This window comes from Anomaloglossus baeobatrachus, chromosome 5 (genome assembly GCF_048569485.1).
Source record: "Anomaloglossus baeobatrachus isolate aAnoBae1 chromosome 5, aAnoBae1.hap1, whole genome shotgun sequence".
NCBI classification, from domain to species: domain Eukaryota; kingdom Metazoa; phylum Chordata; class Amphibia; order Anura; family Aromobatidae; genus Anomaloglossus; species Anomaloglossus baeobatrachus.
Window position 1 is genome coordinate 592,849,165 of NC_134357.1, and position 23,216 is coordinate 592,872,380.

General features: G+C 45.9%; 1 protein-coding gene across 1 annotated transcript in view; it reads left to right on the top strand.

The window, feature by feature from the left end:
• The first annotated feature begins 1,760 nt into the window (after positions 1–1,760).
• GLP2R (glucagon like peptide 2 receptor) overlaps positions 1,761–23,216 on the top strand; it is a 142,320-nt gene continuing 120,864 nt past the window's right edge. Inside the window, exon 1 of the mRNA XM_075348010.1 lies at positions 1,761–2,104. Within this exon, the coding sequence (XP_075204125.1) occupies positions 2,000–2,104 (105 nt within the window). The 5' untranslated portion in view covers positions 1,761–1,999. The remainder of the gene's footprint in view (positions 2,105–23,216) is intronic.

Sequence of the window (23,216 nt, forward strand, 5' to 3'; positions counted from 1 at the left end):
CTCTGTGTCCTCCTATAAGATCAGCGCTCTCCTCTCCTGAAATACTCTGTGCTGCTGGGTCCTGCTCCTTCCTCTGTATCTCTGTGTCCTCCTATAAGATCAGTGCTCTCCTCTCCTGAAATACTCTGTGCTGCTGGGACCTGCTCCTTCCTCTATGTATCTCTGTGTCCTCCTATAAGATCAGTGCTCTCCTCTCCTGAAATACTCTGTGCTGCTGGGTCTTGCTCTTTCCTCTATGTATCTCTGTGACCTCCTATAAGATCAGCGCTCTCCTCTCCTGAAATACTCTGTGCTGCTGGGACCTGCTCCTTCCTCTATGTATCTCTGTGTCCTCCTATAAGATCAGTGCTCTCCTCTCCTGAAATACTCTGTGCTGCTGGGACCTGCTCCTTCCTCTATGTATCTCTGTGTCCTCCTATAAGATCAGTGCTCTCCTCTCCTGAAATACTCTGTGCTGCTGGGTCCTGCTCCTTCCTCTGTATCTCTGTGTCCTCCTATAAGATCAGTGCTCTCCTCTCCTGAAATACTCTGTGCTGCTGGGACCTGCTCCTTCCTCTATGTATCTCTGTGTCCTCCTATAAGATCAGTGTTCTTCTCTCCTGAAATACTCTGTGCTGCTGGGACCTGCTCCTTCCTCTATGAATCTCTGTGTCCTCCTATAAGATCAGTGTTCTTCTCTCCTGAAATACTCTGTGCTGCTGGGACCTGCTCCTTCCTCTATGAATCTCTGTGTCCTCCTATAAGATCAGTGCTCTCCTCTCCTGAAATACTCTGTGCTGCTGGGACCTGCTCCTTCCTCTATGTATCTCTGTGTCCTCCTATAAGATCAGTGCTCTCCTCTCCTGAAATACTCTGTGCTGCTGGGACCTGCTCCTTCCTCTATGTATCTCTGTGTCCTCCTATAAGATCAGTGCTCTCCTCTCCTGAAATACTCTGTGCTGCTGGGTCCTGCTCCTTACTCTATGTATCTCTGTGTCCTCCTATAAGATCAGTGCTCTCCTCTCCTGAAATACTCTGTGCTGCTGGGTCCTGCTCCTTCCTCTATGTATCTCTGTGTCCTCCTATAAGATCAGTGCTCTCTTCTCCTGAAATCCTCTGTGCTGCTGGGACCTGCTCATTCCTCTATGTATCTCTGTGTCCTCCTATAAGATCAGTGCTCTCCTCTCCTGAAATACTCTGTGCTGCTGGGTCCTGCTCCTTCCTCTATGTATCTCTGTGTCCTCCTATAAGATCAGGGCTCTCCTCTCCTGAAATACTCTGTGCTGCTGGGACCTGCTTCTTCCTCTATGTATCTCTGTGTCCTCCTATAAGATCAGTGCTCTCCTCTCCTGAAATACTCTGTGCTGCTGGGACCTGCTCCTTCCTCTGTATCTCTGTGTCCTCCTATAAGATCAGTGTTCTCCTCTTCTGAAATACTCTGTGCTGCTGGGTCTTGCTCTTTCCTCTATGCATCTTTGTGTCCTCCTATAAGATCAGCGCTCTCCTCTCCTGAAATACTCTGTGCTGCTGGGGCCTGCACTGAGTGTTTTTTGTTACTTTTGAGCACGTTGATAGCGGTTTAGTGCTGGGTGCGGATTCTTAGCGGTAAATGTAGCATAATATTGATGATTTTTAGCCTCCGGATTCGTCATTGAGGAACTTTTAAACCCTTTACGGGAAATCCCGAATCTGGACTCCTATTGGCTATGAGGATAACAAAAAAAATCTGTGTATCCCGTGGAGTGCGAGCGTCTGGAGGCTCAGACTGTGATCTCCGCGCACGGGGGCGGCCTCTCCACGCACACACGTCCTCACAACTTTTTTAAACTTGTGTCCGCTCCAGGAATGTGCTCGCGCTGTCCTGTTATTGTGAGAACATTCCGGATTCTTGTAAAACTGTCATCTGCACTGAAGAGTTTTTTATTACTTTTTTTATTTTTAATACAAGGTGGAACCAGGCTGGGGTCAGTATTAAATAATTAGGACAGAAGGGAATATTGGAATTTTTTATTTTGGAACGATGGGCGAATTTAGAGGCTGCTCCGATGGCGGTGACCTACGTGAAACTAAGAAGAGCAACCTCCGCACCGCGCTGCTCCTGATTATACTGCTGCCTATGGACCAGGTAAGACAACAGTTTAGAATTTTTTTTTAATTTTTAATTTATTTATTTTTATCTTTTATAAAAATGTTCCTCTATGTGTAGAGATAGGGTTAATAAAGACAAAAAATGATCACGTAAGAACATTCTTTACATGCCTGACCCAAGAGTCCTGGCTTAGAAAAAAAGTCTCATTAATCCTGACTTTTCAGGGTTTTTTTCCGATTCTTAAAAAAGAAAGGTTTTAAAAAATGTTTTTAAACATATTATTTTACTCTCGTTTTTAAATTTAAAAAAACCCAAAAAATATATGCTTTTAATTTCACAGAAATTTATAAATTTACTATTTTTATACTATTATTTTTGAATTATTCTTTTTTTATTGTATAATTTTCTAAAATGTACTTTTTTAAATTCTAAGAAAAATTTTAATTATTTTATTGTAGAATTTTCCATATAAAAAAAATTTGAATTATTTTATTGTAGAATTTTCTTAAATTTCCTTTTTTAAAATTCTAAGAAAAGTTTCAATTACTTTATTGTAGACTTTTCCAAACTTTCCTTTTTTTAACTTCTAAGAAAAATTTGAATTATTTTATTGTAGAATTTTCTAAAATTTTCTTATTTAAATTCCAAAAAAGTTTCTATTATTTTATTGTGGAATTTTTGAAAATTTAAACTGTAAGAAAAGTTTCAATTATTTTATTGCTGAATTTTCCAAAATTAACTTTTTAAATTCTAAGAAAAGGTTGAATTATTTTATTGTAGAAATTTCTAAAATGTACTTTTTTAAATTCCAAAAAGTTTCTATTATTTTATTGCGAAATTTTTGAAAATTTACTTTTTTTAAATTCTAAGAAAAGTTTTAATTATTTTATTGTAGACTTTTCCAAAGTTTACTGTTTAAAATTCTAAAAATATTTTGAATTATTTTATTGTAGAATTTTCTAAAATTTACTTTTTTAAATTCTGAAAAGTTTCCATTATTTTATTGTGGAATTTTTGAAAATTTACTTTTTTAAATTGTAAGAAAAGTTTCGATTATTTTATTGCTGAACTTTCCAGTATTAACTGTTTTAAATTCTAAGAAAAGTTTGAATTATTTTATTGTAGAATGTTCTAGAGTTTAGATAAATTTGAAGATTCTACAATACAAAAATAAGAAAAATATAACAATATGAAGAGTCTGATTTACTTACATAAAATTTCAGTTCTACTCTGATTGTTTTGAAGTCCTTCCAGTTGTTGAACGCTGACATTTTTGCTGCCGCACTGAAGAATCATCCTTGTCTGAATGTCGGGAGTTGTTTTGCTTTTGTGTTAGGCGATGAATAATGAGCTGCTGACATTTGCCATATGGAAGATTTTTACTGTTCTCTTTTCAAATGTTTCTCTAGGTCTGTAAAGTGTTTTATTTTTCAAAATAGGTAAATCCTGCAGATGTTGTCTCTAATGCGCCAAATACTTTTCTGTCGTAGTGGAAAAAAAAAACATTTTCAAAGGCATGAATCTAAAAAAAGATTTTCTTAAAAGGAAAAGTAATTTCTAAAAAAGAAATAGAATGAGAAAACAAATTTCAAAAAGTATAGTTTTTTTACATTCTGATGAAATTGTGAAAAAACTTACATTTATAAAGGTTAGATATTTAAAAGAGAAAAAAGCTAAATGTTTGCATTTAAAACAGTGTAATTCTTGAAGATAATTTTTGGGCACTGTTTGTTTACTGTTACTGTATCTTCAGTGACCCCTATGGAGAGTAATATTGTCTTAAAATTAAAAACCTAACTGTTTTTTACATTTTATACTTTTTTTCACTTTGCGTAAAATAGGTTTGGAGCAATCAAAGGCGATGCTAGGTATTTACTCTTCTGTAATACTTAATAGGGATGATCGAATACATGAAATATTTGGCTCCGCGAATATTTGCTGAATAAATCGCCGCTATTCGACTATTTGCGAATATTCCACGCGCAATGTAAGTCTATGGGAAACCCCGAATAACAACTATTCGGAACTATTCGGGCTTCCCATAGACTTACATTGGAAAATATTCGCGAAGCCGAAGATTTGAGGTATTCGATCATCCTTAATGCTTAAGTCAGGCCTCATATCACATGTCCCTGGGGGAATTTTTTGCAAGGTTTTATTTTTTTTTTCATCTTAAAAAGTAATAAGAATATTGACTTTTAACGAGTAATTAAGGTCTAGACAATGGAGAAAATGACGTGTCCCTGAACGTACCTTCTCAGAGGAAAGGCTTCCCTGGAATTTCTTGGCAAAGGAAAAACAGGGAAAGCCTCGAAGACTTGTGCTGATAGAGGAATTGGTTTGGACAATATGTTTTTATTAATTATCTGGTTATATTTGATAAATTTTACATTTTTAACCAATTTTTGACTCCATACTTGAAAAACACGTTTGTGTCTTATTTTGGGCTTTTGTATTGGGTCGTTGCTTCAAAATTGCCATTGACATAACCATCCCTTTAAGTGTTTTTGTACATTTTTTTTTGTCCTTTAATTTAGTAAAGGCACAAAATTTGGGATTGAGTCCTATCCTATTGAGAGGTGATCTTAAAACACTGTTATGGAAAACCCCTTTAAATGTCTGTTCAGGGATGTTGGTAAAAGGGTGGGTCTGTGACAACTTCAGCCTTAAGGTTCATGGAAGGGTTAAATATTTCTGTGTGATTGTGATAAAGTATGAGCATTGATATGATTTCAGGCCGACCGCGCCGGGTGTTACCTTATAAAGATATCTGGATTTGGATGACTCGAGACTTCTAGAACAGAGCAGCTTCTCGGCCGTCTGCATTCTTAAGTATGATATATTACAAAGCTTCTATCATTCCGAGCCTGAACCCCCCTCCCCGAAATATGAAAAATGCATCATGACAAGAATCAATGAATCTTACTTTACAACACAGGCTTAGCCCCTTACAGCCAACATTAGAAACAGATTTCACAGGAAATATGGCACCTGCCCCTGAAGAAAAGATTAACCCTCTGCAAATAGCTTGAAAAACTGTAAATCTTGGGTTTAGTGGAACATAAAACAAAAATATAGCTACTGTAATACTGCTACATATGTACAAGAATATACCGTAACTGCTATAGTATAATTATAGCAGCATATATCTACTATAATACTGCCCCTATGTACAAGAATATAACTACTATAATACTGCCCCCTATATACAAGAATATAACTACTATAATACTGCCCCTATGTACAAGAATATAACTACTATAATACTGCCCCTATATACAAGAATATAACTACTATAATACCGCCCCCTATGTACAAGAATATAACTACTATAATACTGCCCCTATGTACAAGAATATAACTACTATAATACTGCCCCTATATACAAGAATATAACTACTATAATACTGCCCCCTATATACAAGAATATAACTACTATAATACTGCCCCTATGTACAAGAATATAACTACTATAATACTGCCCCTATATACAAGAATATAACTACTATAATACCGCCCCCTATGTACAAGAATATAACTACTATAATACTGCCCCTATGTACAAGAATATAACTACTATAATACTGCCCCCTATGTACAAGAATATAACTACTATAATACTGCCCCTATATACAAGAATATAACTACTATAATACTGCTCCTATATACAAGAATATAACTACTATAATACTGCCCCTATATACAAGAATATAACTACTATTATACTGCCACTATATACAAGAATATAACTACTATAATACTGCCCCTATATACAAGAATATAACTACTATAATACTGCCCCTATGTACAAGAATATAACTACTATAATACTGCCCCTATATACAAGAATATAACTAATATAATACTGCCCCTATATACAAGAATATAACTACTATAATACTGCCCCTATATACAAGAATATAACTACTATAATACTGCTCCTATATACAAGAATATAACTACTATAATACTGCCTCCTATATACAAGAATATAACTACTATAATACTGCTCCTATGTCCAAGAATATAACTACTATAATACTGCCCCCTATGTACAAGAATATAATTACTATAATACTGCCCCTATGTACAAGAATATAACTGCTATAATACTGCCCCCTATGTACAAGAATATAACTACTATAATACTGCCCCTATGTCCAAGAATATAACTACTATAATACTGCTCCTTTGTACAAGAATAGAACTACTATAATACTGCCCCTATGTACAAGAATATAATTACTATAATACTGCCCCTATGTACAAGAATATAACTGCTATAATATTGCCCCCTATGTACAAGAATATAACTACTATAATACTGCTCCTATGTACAAGAATATAACTACTATAATACTGCCCCTATTTACAAGAATATAACTACTATAATACTGCTCCTATGTACAAGAATATAACTACTATAATACTGCCCCTATATACAAGAATATAACTACTATAATACTGCTCCTATGTACAAGAATATAACTACTATAATACTGCTCCTATATACAAGAATATAACTACTATAATACTGCTCCTATGTCCAAGAATATAACTACTATAATACTGCCCCTATATACAAGAATATAATTACTATAATACTGCCTCTATGTACAAGAATATAACTACTATAATACTGCTCCTATGTACAAGAATATAACTACTATAATGCTGCTCCTATGTACAAGAATATAACTACTATAATACTGCCCCTATATACAAGAATATAATTACTATAATACTGCCCCCTATATACAAGAATATAACTACTATAATACTGCCCCTATATACAAGAATATAACTACTATAACACTGCCCCTATATACAAGAATATAACTACTATAATACTGCCCCTATATACAAGAATATAACTACTATAATACTGCCCCTATGTCCAAGAATATAACTACTATAATACTGCCCCTATGTCCAAGAATATAACTACTATAATACTGCCCCTATGTCCAAGAATATAACTACTATAATACTGCCCCTATGTACAAGAATATAACTACTATAATACTGCCCCTATATACAAGAATATAACTACTATAATACTGCCCCTATGTCCAAGAATATAACTACTATAATACTGCTCCTATGTACAAGAATATAACTACTATAATACTGCCCCTATATACAAGAATATAACTACTATAATACTGCTCCTATGTACAAGAATATAACTACTATAATACTGCTCCTATGTACAAGAATATAACTACTATAATACTGCTCTTATGTACAAGAATATAACTACTATAATACTGCTCCTATGTACAAGAATATAACTACTATAATACTGCCCCGATATACAAGAATATAACTACTATAATACTGCTCCTATGTACAAGAATATAACTACTATAATACTGCCCCTATATACAAGAATATAACTACTATAATACTGCCCCTATATACAAGAATATAATTACTATAATACTGCCCCCTATGTACAAGAATATAATTACTATAATACTGCCCCTATGTACAAGAATATAACTGCTATAATACTGCTCCTATGTACAAGAATATAACTACTATAATACTGCCCCTATATACAAGAATATAACTACTATAATACTGCCCCTATATACAAGAATATAACTACTATAATACTGCACCTATATACAAGAATATAATTACTATAATACTGCCCCCTATGTACAAGAATATAATTACTATAATACTGCCCCTATGTACAAGAATATAACTGCTATAATATTGCCCCCTATGTACAAGAATATAACTACTATAATACTGCCCCTATATACAAGAATATAACTACTATAATACTGCTCCTATATACAAGAATATAACTGCTATAATACTGCCCCTATGTACAAGAATATAACTGCTATAATACTGCCCCATATGTACAAGAATATAACTGCTATAATATTGCCCCCTATGTACAAGGATATAACTACTATAATACTGCTCCTTATGTACAAGAATATAACTACTATAATACTGCCCCCATGTGTTAGAGACCTGTTGGTTGCTCTACCTCTGAGGTGTCTCTGTAGTCGCTATCATGCTGTGGTGTGTTGACCTCGGAGCTGTGAGCTGTCCGGTGTCATCTCGTCACGTATCTGCAGTAGGCCGGGGTCGGCACATACACAATGCCAGTGTTGACAATTACTATGAGAATCCCGGGTGCTGACACCGAGTCTCTGTGATGGGATGAAAATTCCAGCCTTTGTTGGGTTTGTGTCAAACATCATTTGTTGTGGATAATTCCTGCGACATGGGAGAGTGGACATTTCACCATGGGAAAACAGCATGGCGACACCGGTGGAGCTGTCACTCTCCCAAATGAACATCGCCTAAATCTTCGTCCACCTTAGGTCTAATCCTCATCTTCTCTGGCCAGGTATCCACTCTTTACTATTTACTCGCTAGAACAAACTTTATTCTGGGTAATATGGCCGCCCGCCAACTCTTACGGTAATACATAGTGATAAATGTCCTCATTGGTGCCTGGTAGATTCTATGACCAAAATTTACTTCACGTCAGATATTTGGTTGTTTGTTCGAAAAAGGTCATACAAGCAATCACACCACTGAGCACCACCTTGCCTATATATCCAATATGGTGGCAATAGGGACCTAAGGTTATGTGCCTCAGTATCTGGAAGCCAAGTCGAAAGTCATAAGTTAGGCACCATCAGCAGATCAGGAACTGGTGCTGGACAAAGGGTCCAACTGGAAGTTTGGAGGTTAGATTTTGGGCATTGATATAGGGAGCTTTCATTAAACATTAAGACGTTGGACCTTCTGAAGTATCAGTTCTTCCAGAAGGATGGTCCACCTCCTCTATGGTTTAATATCTTTTCAGTCAGTGATCGCTTTCATTTTATGGTGGCCTTAGAGATTGCTTGACAACTGGTTCCTCAGGTCTGCAGAGCATCTAAGATTTGTTAGGAGTTTTGGGAGAAGAATTATTAACCCTAATGCTTCATTCTCAAGGAAGTGAGCCACTGTTAGATCATTTGGCCAACAACTATTGAATGTCTTTGGTAAATTTATGGTTTCCAATGATCTTGGTCTGTTGGGTAACCTAATTCTGTGAGATGATTGTTGGATGAGTCATGGAGAACCCTCAGATTTCTGAGTTGAGCTCATGAACGTCTCTTTTCGAACCTTCTGAAGTATCAGTTCTTCCAGAAGGATGGTCCACCTTCTCTATGGTTCACTATCCCTTCAGTTATCTCCATTGTTACCAGTCATATCTTTCATTTTATGATGGCCTTAGAGATTGATTCCGATTCCTCAGGACTGCAGAGCATCTAAGATTTGTTAGGAGTTTTGGGAGAAGAATTATTGACCCTAATGCTTCATTCTCAAGGAGGTGAGCCACCGTTGGATCATTCGGCCAAAATATATTGAATGTTCTTGGTCAGTTTATGGTCTCCAATGATCTTGGTCTGTGGGGTAACCTAGTTCTGTGAGATGATTGTTGGATGAGTCATGGATAATCCTCAGATTTCCGGCTGAGCTTCATCAACGTCTCTTTTTGAACCTTCTGAAGTATCAGTTCTTCCAGAAGGATGGTCCATCTTCTCTATGGTTCACTATCCTTTCAGTTATCTCCATTGTTACCAGTCATATCTTTCATTTTATGATGGCCTTAGAGATTGATTCCGATTCCTCAGGACTGCAGAGCATCTAAGATTTGTTAGGAGTTTTGGGAGAAGAATTATTAACCCTAATGCTTCATTCTCAAGGAGGTGAGCCACTGTTAGATCATTTGGCCAACAACTATTGAATGTACTTGGTCAATTTATGGTCTCCAGGGATCTTTGTCTTTGGAGTAACCTGATTCTGTGAGATCAATGTTGGATGAGTGATGGAGAAGCCTCAGATTTCTGGTTGAGCTTCATGAACGTCTCTTTTCGAACCAATGAAGGACAATTCATAGAAGAATTATCAGTTGTGAGACCTTTACTTTAGTTCTCGGAGAACTTTGGTCTTTGGAGGTGCAAAAATGGGTATAATGTTCCGAGATTGTTCGTACAATAAAGGAGTGGCTTTACTTGGAGATGTGGTGCTCCAGGATTTCTGACAACCTTTCCAAAGCACAATGTTTCCTCTGCGGGTGGTAAGACGTCAGCCATGATCGGCGGGGGAGACATTATTTACAAATAAAAGGTCAGGTTGAATTTCTGCGCTCGCTGCTACACCAGGCACCAAAGAGCCGAGTATGTTCAGATTATAAACACACGGCAGAGATAATAACCATCTTAATCACCCGGGAACTTCCACTAAAGACACTTAGAGGAGGCACTAAGTGGTACTGCAGAGGATTGGAGCTCGTCTTCTCCGCCTGTAACTCTCAGCATCTTTGCCAGTAATATATTTTTATGTCTCGGATATGAATGTTTTTCTCTCCCGGGATGAAGGATATAATTTAGTTACTAATCATAGATATTGAAGACGCCCCTTCATGCCCGTATCCGTGATAAGCTTGGGTCAAAAACTTTACTCACTCGAGCAAATGATAATTATCATTAATACAAATACCCAGAGGTCCCATCCTCAAGAAGCTTTGGCACCGACCTCTCGACAGGACGAGAGAGGAGACAACATTAGGTTCTCAAAAATCAGGACATTAACTCTACACCTAAGGAGAAACTAAAGTGCCCCCATCCACAAATGCCCCCATAGTTCACACTTTTAGGCTTTGTTTTTGCTAAACCATGGTCCTTTCGCGGCCCTAAGTTATCCTTATGATAGGCAATGTCTGCCGTCCAGCATCCCAGACTGATCAGCTGATTAAAGGGCACCACAATACATTGGCGAGAGTAGTGTTTCCCTCATTGTTTACCGGACATAGCTCCAGTAGATGGACCATCCAGGATGGGGCCCACATTACAGTCGCATGGCCTTCATCTTTGCTCTTACACAACTTTTACATCTGTCAGTGACAAGATCAGGACAACAGACAAGGAGAAGGGTTCGATGGGACATCTTTCTATCTTAACACGAGAATTCCTGTGGTCTTTATGATGTAAAGGAAATATATGGAGATCATTTTTATTCTCTGGAACCAAGAATCTGAAAATACCAGATGTTCAAGTTAGGCCATAGTCGGAATGTTAGGGTAAGTCGAAAATACTTCTGTGGTGATCTTATGTCACGATGTGACTACAGGATAGTGAGGAGCAACTGTCCCTCATGCTAGAGGACCCTAGGCTATCCCTGTCCTCAGGGTTACCCCTTATGGTGGAGATGCATGAGTCCCATGCCTTTCTGTTCACCTGACCAGAGCTAATCTGTTCCGCCCCCAGGGAAGGAAGGGACAGGAGTGAGATGGCAACACAGATTTAGACAAACAGAGAAAATACTGAACTTAGACACACTGCAAACTTACAGGGACAAACAGTAAGGAGGAAAGTAAGAGAAGTAAGGCAGCAACAGAAGCACTACAAGGATTAACACTACAATCGCTCAGAGCAAGAATGCAGAAGCTGAAGGAGGAGATGGGACAACGTCGCACTGCCGTGTGGAAATAATCTGACCCAAGTGGTAAAATAGTGATTATTTATTCGTCAACTGTTTCTTAGAACACTCTTGCCTTCTTCAGGGCAAAAATCTCATGTCCTGAAGAAGGCGAGAGTGTTCACCAAAACGCGTTGACAAATACATAATCATCATTTTACCACTTGGGTTGGATTATTTATACACGACAACGCGGCATTGTCTGATATCCCCCTTCAGCTTCTACATCCACTCGAGGGGTGCTGCAGAAGCCATGTCTATGCTCGAATAGTAGACGTTCTCATCCCTCTCCAAGATCCATCATCCTCCCAGATAAGACCCTATTTGTGCTCCTATTGTCTTTCAGTCAACTTTCTAGCAGTAATGTACAGCTACCACCAAAACGTCTGGATCAACCCAACTGACCAGATCAATATAGATAAACTATAGCTGGCACTAGTGGAAGTGTCCAGCCAGCATATATAGGAGGGCAGTGAATGTGACTGGCTCTTCCACAACATCTGACCAAATGAGATTAACAAGCAGGGGTTAACTCTTGCTAGCCTGCCGATGAACTACAAGTCTGTGGGTCAACGCCCTAGTCTCCATGCACTGATCACAGACATCAGAGAAGTTAGCAGGCAGAATACAACAATCTGGAGTTTTCACAGATCCTGACACCACCATGACATTCGGCGATGCTTGCAAAAACCTCCATGTGACACCTTATCATGGCTCTTCAGCCTGGTTTTGCTTTCTGGTGGACTCTCTGGCTTTCTTCTGGTTCCTACACTATTATTAACCATGACTCTCGAAGACTCATGATGACTCTACTCTTTAAGATGATCTTCACTGGCTCAGTTAGGGCCAATCTTCTTGAGGTACCAGAAGATCAAACAACGTTCTTATCAAAAGCTCTGTAGAAGCAATAGTATACCCTCTCCTTGATAAGTTAATAGATCATCTGAGACTTCCCTGATCTCCTTATCATCAAACAATGACTATGAGGAAGAATCAGGAGACCTGAAACTCGTCAGCCATTCCAGTCTGCTTTGTTTTCATGTTCGGACCTAACAATGTTGAATCATCGCTTTTCTTGCCCATGTTCCTCAAGATTTACGACCATTGACGTGAGCCAAGTAAGTCTTCTTTATGGGTAAGCTGAGCCTTTCTGTTTCCACTCCAGCCTTGAAGGACAGTATTATGGCCCAGTGATGTCACCTCTGCTTGTAGTAATACCATTAAGGACTACAGGATGTGCGCTGTTTCCTTAGCAGGTGGTCCGGCTCCTTGAGGAGAACGTCACTGGACGGCATCACGGGTTCTAAAGTTTCACGTCTACAGAAAATGACTCTAGAGTTCTGCTTTTGGCAACAATAAGGAGTGAACAGTGGCCAAGGACATAAATTAACGGCTGAGATCTTAGGGAACATGTCTCTTAGGACTCTGGGAGGATGTACCAAGAGACTTGGCTGAAGATTCTTGAGAAAGGATAACAGTTTGTGTGTATTTGTATTCAGGTGGATGACTAAGAGACCAGAAGGTTCAACTCCATAGCCTCCACAAGGACCGTGGTTGGGACTCTCTGTCCCCTCAATTTCAGTATGAAGAACAGCTCTGGAGCACAAACTGCTCCTCTAACAGGTAGAAAATGAGAACCTCATGGACAGACATTCCCTTTTGTACACAATGCTTTAGGTTCTCCATTGTCGGTCAACCAGATAGCAACGAAAACTTGACCAAGCAGTCAAACTACAAAGCTTTGGTTCAAAAACCAGTTCCAGACCACACAGCGCGTTCCTGACGTCCCTCACAGCACAGACGATGCGCCTGCCCTTCGTTTTGTGTACACAGCTCTTCCCTCCACTCCATCCTTATTTTATATTTGTATGTAATAAATATAAGACGGTATATAAACATGCGACCGGCGCCAGCTGTCGAGAAATAATCGACTGAAGACGGGGAAAGGGTCGGCTCATCAGTCTAGTCAGAGATTTTGAGGAACAAAATTTAAAGGGGGACACCTCTGCTTTCATAGTCTGGAAAAATAGATGGCTCCACCCCTTTAATGGGTGAGTGCTCAGTCATGTGACCCAAAGCGCCATCCAGAAAAGTAAAAATTAAGTGCCCCCATATATTAATAATGCCCTTTCTGTGCCTCTATAAATTAATAATACCCCCTCTCTGCCCCTAGTGTTGCCCGGGGATCCAGCAGTGTCCCCTTCCTCCAGCAGTGAAGCCCTTCTTCCAGCAGTGCCCCTTCTTCCAGCAGTATCCCCTTCCTCCAGCAGTGTCCCCGTCTTCCAGCAGTGCCCCCTTCTTTCAGCAGTGCCCCCTTCTTTCAGCAGTGTCCCCGTCTTCCAGCAGTGTCCCCTTTTCCCAACAATGCCCCCTTCTTCCAGCAGTGGATCCTTCTTCCAGCAGTGTGTCCTTCCAGCAGTTCTTCCTCCTTCCAGCAGTGCCTCCTTCTGCCAGCAGTGCCCCCTTCCTCCAGCAGTGCCCCCTTCCTCCAGCAGTGCCCCCTTCCTCCAGCAGTGCCCCCTTCCTCCAGCAGTGCCCCCTTCTTCCAGCAGTGCCCCCTTCCTCCAGCAGTGCCCCCTTCTTACAGCAATACTCCGTTCTTACAGCACTGCCCTCTACTTCCAGCAGTGCCCTCTTCTTCCAGGAGTGCCTCCATCTTCCAGCAGTGCCTCCTTCATCCAGCACGGCTTCGCTCTTCCAGCAGTGCCTCCTTCTTCCAGCAGTGTCCTCTTCGTTCAGCAGTGCCCACTTCTTTCAGCAGTGCCTCCTTCATCCAACAGTATTCCCTTCTTTCAGCAGTGCTCTGTTCTTCCAGCAGTGCCCTTTTCTTCCAACAGTGCCCCCTTCTTCAAGCAGTGGCCCCTTATTCCAGCAGTGCCCCCTTCTTTCAGCAGTGCCCTCTTCTTTCAGCAGTGCCCTCTTCTTTCAACAGTGCCCTCTTCTTCCAGCAGTGTTCCCTTCTTTCAGCAGTGCTCTGTTCTTCCAGCAGTGCCCCCTTCTTCAAGCAGTGTCCTCTTCTTCCAGCAGTGCCCTCTTCTTCAAGCCTTGCCCTCTTCTTCCAGCAGTGCTCTCCTCTTTTAGCAGTGCCCTCTTCTTCCAGCAGTGCCCTCCTCTTCTAGTAGTGCCCTCTTCTTCCAGCAGTGCCCTCCTCTTCTAGCAGTGCCCTTTTCTTCCAGCATTGTTCCCTTCTTCCAGCAGTGCCCCCTTCTTCCAGCAATACCCTTCTTCCAGCAATACCCTTCTTCCAGCAGTGCCCCTTCTTCCAGCAGTGCCCTCTTCTTCCAGCAGTGCCCTCTTCTTCCAGCAGTGCCCTCTTCTTCCAGCATTGCCCCCTTCTTCAATCAGTGCCCTCTTCTTCAAGCAATGCCCTTCTTTCAGCAGTGCCTCCTTCTTCCTGCAGTGTCCTCTTCTTCCAGCAGTGTTCCCTTCTTCCAGCAGTGCCCTTTTCTTTCAGCAGTGCTCTGTTCTTCCAGCAGTGCCCCCTTCTTCAAGCAGTGCTCCCTTCTTCCAGCAGTTTTTCCTCCTTCCAGCAATGCCCTCTTCTTCCAGCAGTGCCCTCTTTTTCCAGCAGTGCCCTCTTCTTCCAGCAGTGCCCCCTTTTTCAAGCAGTGGCCCCTTCTTCCAGCAGTGCTTCCATCTTCCAGCAGTGCCTCCTTCCTCCAACACTGCTTTGCTCATCCAGCAGTGCCTCCTTCTTCCTGCAGTGCCCTCTTCTTCTAGCAGTGCCCTCTTCTTCCTGTAGTGCCCTCTTCTTCCAGCAGTGCCCTCTTCATCAAGCAGTGCCCTCTTCTTCCAGCAGTGCCCTCCTCTTCTAGCAGTGCCCTCCTCTTCTAGCAGTGCCCTCTTCTTCCAGCAGTGCCCTCCTCTTCTAGCAGTGCCCTCTTCTTCCAGCAGTGCCCTCCTCTTCTAGCAGTGCCCTCTTCTTCCAGCAGTGTTCCCTACTTCCAGCAGTTCCCTCTTCTTCCAGCAGTACCCTCTTCTTCCAGCAGTGCCCCCTTCTTCAATCAGTGCCCCCTTCTTCCAGCAATGGCCTTCTTCCAGCAGTGCCTCCTTCTTCCAGCAGTGCCTCCTTCTTCCAGCAGTGCCCCCTTCTTTCAGCAGAGCCCTCTTCTTTCAGCAGTGTCCTCTTCTTCCAGCAGTGTTCCCTTCTTTCAGCAGTGCTCTGTTCTTCCAGCCGTGCCCCCTTCTTCAAGCAGTGCTCCCTTCTTCCAGCAGTTTTTCCTCCTTCCAGCAGTGCCCTCTTCTTCCAGCAGTGCCCTCTTCTTCAAGCAGTGCACTCTTCTTCCAGCAGTGCCCTCTTCTTCCAGCAGTGTTCCCTTCTTTCAGCAGTGCCCTCTTCTTCCTGCAATGCCCTCTTCTTCCTGCAATGCCCTCTTCTTCCAGCAGTGCCCTCTTCTTCCAGCAGTGCCCTCTTCTTCCAGCAGTGCCCTCTTCTCGCTGCAGTGCCCTCTTCTTCCAGCAGTGCCCTCTTCTTCCAGCAATGCCCTCTTCTTCCAGCAGTGCCCTCCTCTTCTAGCAGTGCCCTCTTCTTCCAGCAGTGTTCCCTTCTTCCAGCAGTGCCATCTTCTTCCAACAGTGCCCTCTTCTTCCAGCAGTGCCCTCTTCTTCCAGCAGTGCCCCCTTCTTCAATCAGTGCCCCCTTCTTCCAGCAATGGCCTTCTTCCAGCAGTGCCTCCTTCTTCCAGCAGTGCCACCTTCTTTCAGCAGTGCCCTCTTCTTTCAGCAGTGTCGTCTTCTTCCAGCAGTGTCCTCTTCTTTCAGAAGTGCTCTGTTCTTCCAGCAGTGCCCCCTTCTTCAAGCAGTGCTCTCTTCTTCCAGCAGTTTTTCCTCCTTCCAGCAGTGCCCTCTTCTTCCAGCAGTGCCCTCTTCTTCCAGCAGTGCACTCTTCTTCCAGCAGTGCCCCCTTCTTCAAGCAGTGCCTCCTTCCTCCAACACTGCTTTGCTCATTCAGCAGTGCCTCCTTCTTCCAGCAGTGCCCTCTTCTTCCAGCAGTGCCCTCTTCTTCCAGCAGTGCCCTCTTCTTCCAGCAGTGCCCTCTTCTCGCTGCAGTGCCCTCTTCTTCCAGCAGTGCCCTCTTCTTCCAGCAATGCCCTCTTCTTCCAGCAGTGCCCTCTTCTTCCAGCAGTGCCCTCCTCTTCTAGCAGTGCCCTCTTCTTCCAGCAGTGTTCCCTTCTTCCAGCAGTGCCATCTTCTTCCAACAGTGCCCTCTTCTTCCAGCAGTGCCCTCTTCTTCCAGCAGTGCCCCCTTCTTCAATCAGTGCCCCCTTCTTCCAGCAATGGCCTTCTTCCAGCAGTGCCTCCTTCTTCCAGCAGTGCCACCTTCTTTAAGCAGTGCCCTCTTCTTTCAGCAGTGTCCTCTTCTTCCAGCAGTGTTCCCTTCTTTCAGCAGTGCTCTGTTCTTCCAGCAGTGCCCCCTTCTTCAAGCAGTGCTCTCTTCTTCCAGCAGTTTTTCCTCCTTCCAGCAGTGCCCTCTTCTTCCAGCAGTGCCCTCTTCTTCCAGCAGTGCACTCTTCTTCCAGCAGTGCCCCCTTCTTCAAGCAGTGGCCCCTTCTTCCAGCAGTGCTTCCATCTTCCAGCAGTGCCTCCTTCCTCCAACACTGCTTTGCTCATTCAGCAGTGCCTCCTTCTTCCAGCAGTGCCCTCTTCTTCCAACAGTGCCCTCTTCTTTCAGCAGTGCCCCCTTCTTTCAGCAGTGCCCTCTTCTTTCAGCAGTGCCCTCTTCTTCCTGCAATGCCCTCTTCTTCCTGCAATGCCCTCTTCTTCCAGCAGTGCCCTCTTCTTCCTGCAGTGCCCTCTTCTTCCTGCAGTGCCCTCTTTTTCCTGCAGTGCCCTCTTCTTCCAGCAGTGCCCTCTTCTTCCAGCAATGCCCTCTTCTTCCAGCAGTGCCCTCTTCTTCCAGCAGTGCCCCCTTCTTTCAGCAGTGCCCTCTTCTTCCAGCAGTGTTCCCTTCTTTCAGCAGTGCACTCTTCTTCCTGCAATGCCCTCTTCTTCCAGCAGTGCCCTCTTCTTCCAGCAGTGCCCTCTTCTTCCAGCAGTGCCCTCTTCTTCCTGCAGTGCCCTCGTCTTCCAGCAGTGCCCTCTTCTTCCAGCAGTGCCCTCTTCTTCCAGCAGTGCCCTCCTTTTCTAGCAGTGCCCTCTTCTTCCAGCAGTGTTCCCTTCTTCCAGCAGTGCCCCCTTCTTCCAGCAATGCCCTTCTTCCAGCAGTGCCCCTTCTTCCAGCAGTGCCCTCTTCTTCCAGCAGTGCCCTCTTCTTCCAGCAGTGCCCCCTTCTTCAAGCAGTGCCTGCTTCTTACAGCAGTGCCCCCTTCTTTCAGCAGTGCCCTCTTCTTTCAGCAGTGCCCTCTTCTTTCAGCAGTGCCCTCTTCTTCCAGCAGTGTTCCCTTCTTTCAGCAGTGCTCCGTTCTTCCAGCAGTGCCCCCTTCTTCAAGCAGTGCTCCCTTCTTCCAGCAGTTTTTCCTCCTTCCAGCAGTGCCCTCTTCTTCTGCAGTGCCCTCTTCTTCCAGCAGTGCCCTCTTCTTCCAGCAGTGCCCTCTTCTTCCAGCAGTGCCCTCTTCTTCCAGCAGTGCCCTCTTCTTCCAGCAGTGCCCTCTTCTTCCTGCAGTGCCCTCATCTTCCAGCAGTGCCCTCTTCTTCCAGCAATGCCCTCTTCTTCCAGCAGTGCCCTCTTCTTCCAGCAGTGCCCTCCTTTTCTAGCAGTGCCCTCTTCTTCCAGCAGTGTTCCCTTCTTCCAGCAGTGCCCCCTTCTTCCAGCAATGCCCTTCTTCCAGCAGTGCCCCTTCTTCCAGCAGTGCCCTCTTCTTCCAGCAGTGCCCTCTTCTTCCAGCAGTGCCCCCTTCTTCAAGCAGTGCCTGCTTCTTACAGCAGTGCCCCCTTCTTTCAGCAGTGCCCTCTTCTTTCAGCAGTGCCCTCTTCTTCCAGCAGTGTTCCCTTCTTTCAGCAGTGCTCTGTTCTTCCAGCAGTGCCCCCTTCTTCAAGCAGTGCTCCCTTCTTCCAGCAGTTTTTCCTCCTTCCAGCAGTGCCCTCTTCTTCCTGCAGTGCCCTCTTCTTCCAGCAGTGCCCTCTTCTTCCAGCAGTGCCCTCTTCTTCCAGCAGTGCCCTCTTCTTCCAACAGTGCCCTCCTCTTCTAGCAGTGCTCTCTTCTTCCAGCAGTGCCCTCCTCTTCTAGCAGTGCTCTCTTCTTCCAGCAGTGTCCCCTTCTTCCAGCAATGCCCTTCTTCCAGCAGTGCCTCTTCTACCAGCAGTGCCCTCTTCTTCCAGCAGTGCCCTCTTCTTCCAGCCTCTTCTTCCAGCAGTGCCCTCTTCTTCAAGCAGTGCCCCCTTCTTCCAGCAGTGCCCCCTTCTTTCAGCAGTGCCCCCTTCTTTCAGCAGTGCCCCCTTCTTCCAGCAGTGCCTCCTTCATTCAGCAGTGCCCCCTTCTTTCATCAGTGCCCCCTTCTTTCATCAGTGCCCTCTTCTTTCAGCAGTGCCCCCTTCTTTCAGCAGTGCCCTCTTCTTTCAGCAGTGCCCCTTCTTTCAGCAGTGCCCCCTTCTTTCAGCAGTGCCCCCTTCTTTCAGCAGTGCCCTCTTCTTCCAGCAGTGCCCCCTTCTTCAAGCAGTGCTCCATTCTTTCAGCAATTTTTCCTCCTTCCAGCAGTGCCCTCTTCTTCCAGCAGTGCCGTCTTCTTCCAGCAGTGCCCTCTTCTTCAAGCAATGGCCCCTTCTTCCAGCAGTGCCTCTTCTTCCAGCAGTGCCTCCTTCCTCCAACACTGCTTTGCTCATCCAGCAGTGCCCCCCTTCTTCAGCAGTGCCCTCTTCTTTCAGCAGTACCCCCTTCTTTCAGCAGTGCCCCTTTCTCCAGCAGTGCCCTCTTCTTCCAGCAGTGCCTTCTTCTTCCAGCAGTGCCCACTTCTTCCAGCAGTGCCGTCTTCTTCCAGCAGTGCACTCTTCTTCAAGCAATGGCCCCTTCTTCCAGCAGTGCCCTCTTCTTCCAGCAGTGCCCTCTTCTTCCAGCAGTGCCCCCTTCTTCAATCAGTGCCCCCTTCTTCCAGCAATGGCCTTCTTCCAGCAGTGCCTCCTTCTTCCAGCAGTGCCCTCTTCTTCCAGTAGTGCCCTCTTCTTCCAGTAGTGCCCTCTTCTTCCAGCAGTGCCCCCTTCTTCAAGCACTGGCCCCTTCTTCCAGCAGTGCTTCCATCTTCCAGCAGTGCCTCCTTCCTCCAACACTGCTTTGCTCATTCAGCAGTGCCTCCTTCTTCAGCAGTGCCCTCTTCTTCCAGCAGTGCCCCCTTCTTTCAGCAGTGCCCTCTTCTTCTAGCAGTGCCCCTTTCCTCTACCAGTGCCCTCTTCTTCCAGCAGTGCCCCCTTCTTTCAGCAGTGCCCCTCTTCTTCCAGCAGTGCCCCTTTCCTCTACCAGTGCCCTCTTCTTCCAGCAGTGCTCCGTTCTTTCAGCAGTTTTTCCTCCTTCCAGCAGTGCCCTCTTCTTCCAGCAGTGCCCCCTTCTTTCAGCAGTGCCCTCTTCTTCCAGCAGTGCCCCTTTCCTCTACCAGTGCCCTCTTCTTCCAGCAGTGCCCCCTTCTTCAAGCAGTGCTCCGTTCTTTCAGCAGTTTTTCCTCCTTCCAGCAGTGCCCTCTTCTTCCATCAGTGCCCTCTTCTTCCAGCAGTGCCGTCTTCTTCCAGCAGTGACCTCTTCTTCAAGCAATGGCCCCTTCTTCTAGCAGTGCCCTCTTCTTCCAGCAGTGCCCTTCATCCAGCAGTGCCCTCCTCTTCTAGCAGTGCCCCCTTCTTCCAGCAGTGCCCCCTTCTTCCAGCAGTGCCCCCTTCTTCCAGCAGTGCCCCTTCTTTCAGCAGTGCACTCTTCTTCCAGCAGTGCACTCTTCTTCATGCAATGGCCCCTTCTTCCAGCAGTGCCTCTTCTTTCAGCAGTGTCCTCCTCTTCCAGCAATGCCCTTCATCCAGCAGTGCCCCTTCTTCCAGCAGTGCCCTCTTCTTCCAGCAGTGCCCTCTTCTTCGAGCAGTGCCCCTCTTCTTCCAGCAGTGCCCTCTTCTTCGAGCAGTGCCCTCTTCTTCCAGCAGTGTCCTCTTCTTCCAGCAGTGCCCCTTCTTCCAGCAGTGCCCTCTTCTTCCAGCAGTGCCCTCTTCTTCCAGCAGTGCCCTCTTCTTCCAGCAGTGCCCCCTTCTTCCAGCAGTGCCCCTTCTTTCAGCATTGCCCTCTTCTTCCAGCAGTGCCCTCTTCTTCCAGCAGTGTCCTCCTCTTCCAGCAATGCCCTTCATCCAGCAGTGCCCCTTCTTCCAGCAGTGTCCTCTTCTTCCAGCAGTGCCCTCTTCTTCCAGCAGTGCCCTCTTCTTCCAGCAGTGTCCTCTTCTTCCAGCAGTGCCCCTTCTTCCAGCAGTGCCCTCTTCTTCCAGCAGTGCCCCTTCTTCCAGCAGTGCCCTCTTCTTCCAGCAGTGCCCTCTTCTTCCAGCAGTGTCCCCTTCTCCTTCGGCCCGCTCGCACCCTTGGGCCCACAATCTTTGCTCCACTGTTGGGTCCCTCAGTGGTTACAGATCCAGAGGTGGTCTCCAGCTCTCCCCTCGCCATATACCCCATGCGGTGCTGTATCCCCCGTACATGAGTCAGCGGGACGCTGGAGGAGACCGCCTGACTTGTGAATGTTCAAGTCTAAACACAAAAAAGCTGAGAATGTGAGAGATTAATGCATCCACTGAAGAGAGGGATGTAACGTAGAGCGAGAAACTCCTGACCTTTCATCACCGCCATTATTTACATTCCACAAACCCTCATTATAATAGAGGGCGAGGGCTCCAGACACCGAATATATATATATGTATGTACTGCCCCCGTGTCAGCGGCCGAGCCACTCGAGGGGTCTCCGGACCCGGGGGTTCGCGCGGACACTCGAATTAAAAGAGGGGGAGTATGTGTCGCGGGCGGGGAGGGCGCTGCGCTCGCCCACGCTCGGGTCCGGGGCTTCTGCTGCTGCGATGGCTGCTCGGTGGCTCGAGCGGTGGGCCGGACCCGGGGACTCGAGCAACGCTCCTCACCCGTGAGTGAAAAGGATAGTTTGTTTAGGGGAATAGTTCGTGACGCCACCCACGGGACGTGGTGATGATGGCACCACCGCTGCTGGTGATGGGGATCCCGGGAGAGATGGTAGGGAGCAGCTAGGATGTTGTCCCCTCCGTGGGTAGGGGTTGGTGATCCCGGGGGCCCGGTGGTGTAACGGGGGAGGCTGGATGGCTGGGGGTGCAGGGTTGGAGGGACAGCGCGGCGCGGGGTGCCGTATGGCACTGGTGTACTTGTGGCGCCCTGGACTAGCCAGGTTGTCACAGGTACTACAACACACACCCCTACCCTGAGACAGGCATATCACTCAGACATAAAATCCTTGCTGCCTCCCTCCAGGAGCTGATGTCCACACCAGGTGGGGTGGAGCCAGGCGGTTGGCCCCACCCGCCGAGGAGTTCACAGTCCTGGAGGCGGGAAAGGAGTCAGTGCAGTGTAGAGTTGAGTTAGGAAAGTGAAGGAGTGAGGAGTGGAGTAGTAGAGGAGCAAACTGACCGTGTCCGGGTGTGTGGCCCGGGCACCAAGAGCAAGGTTGGCAGACGGTGGTGGCCATCTGCAGGAGAGGCGAATCAACGCGGAACCGAACCGGGGAGCAAAGTGAAGCACACTCAGGCAGGGCCTGCGGACCCGACCAGGCTTGGAGTCGCCATTAGAGGTCAAATCCGTCAGTGACCGGAACCCCAGGGGTTTCCTAACAGCCAAGACCCGATTGAAGGCAACCGTCCGACCAGCAAAAGGAAATACAGCTACCGCCACAGCTAGAGTTCCAAGGGCCAGAGCCTGTGGCAAAAGGGCTCCTCCGGCACATATACAGGCTGGGGAGCGGGTTACCGGTGGGAATCCACCGGGACTGAACATACACAAAGGTGCAGGAAAGGCAGCCACCACCAACCGTCCGGGAGAAGTCACAGCAGCCGGCTGCGGGACCCGTCCATCCAGCCGTTTGGTTTACCAGAGACTTTGCGTACATTTGTGGCTGAGTGAGTACAACCGTGCCATCCGGCACCGCGCTGCGCAGTCCCCTCGACCCTGCACCTTCCCGACCCTGCCTCCCCGTCACCTCACCGGGCCCTGGGACCACCAACCCCTACCCATGGAGGGGGGAAAACAACATCCCAGCTGCTCCCTGCCATCGCTCCCGGGATCCCCGTCACCAGCAGCGGTGGTGCCCAACCTCACCACAACCCGTGGGTGGCGTCACAGACCAAATCCCCAAACCAAACTAACCCCCTTTCACTCACGGGCGAGGAGCGCCGCTCGAGTCCTGGATCCGGCCCACCGCTCGAGCCACTGAGCAGCCGTCGCAGCAGCGCCGGACCCGAGCGTTAGCGAGGCGCAGCGGCGTCCTTCCCCGCCCGAGACATACTCACTCAGACAATCAATGACAGAGTCTCTGGTAAACCAAACGGCTGGATGGACGGGTCCCGCAGCCGCTGCAGCGTTGTTGTGCTCTCCCCGGACGGCTGATGGTGGCTGTCTTTCCCTGCACCTGTTAGAATGTTCTGACTCCTGTGGTTGCCCACTGGTAGTCCGCTCCCTGGCGTATAGGTGCCGTAGGAGCCCGTTTTGCCCGCAGGCGCTGGGCCCTTGGATCTCTAGCCT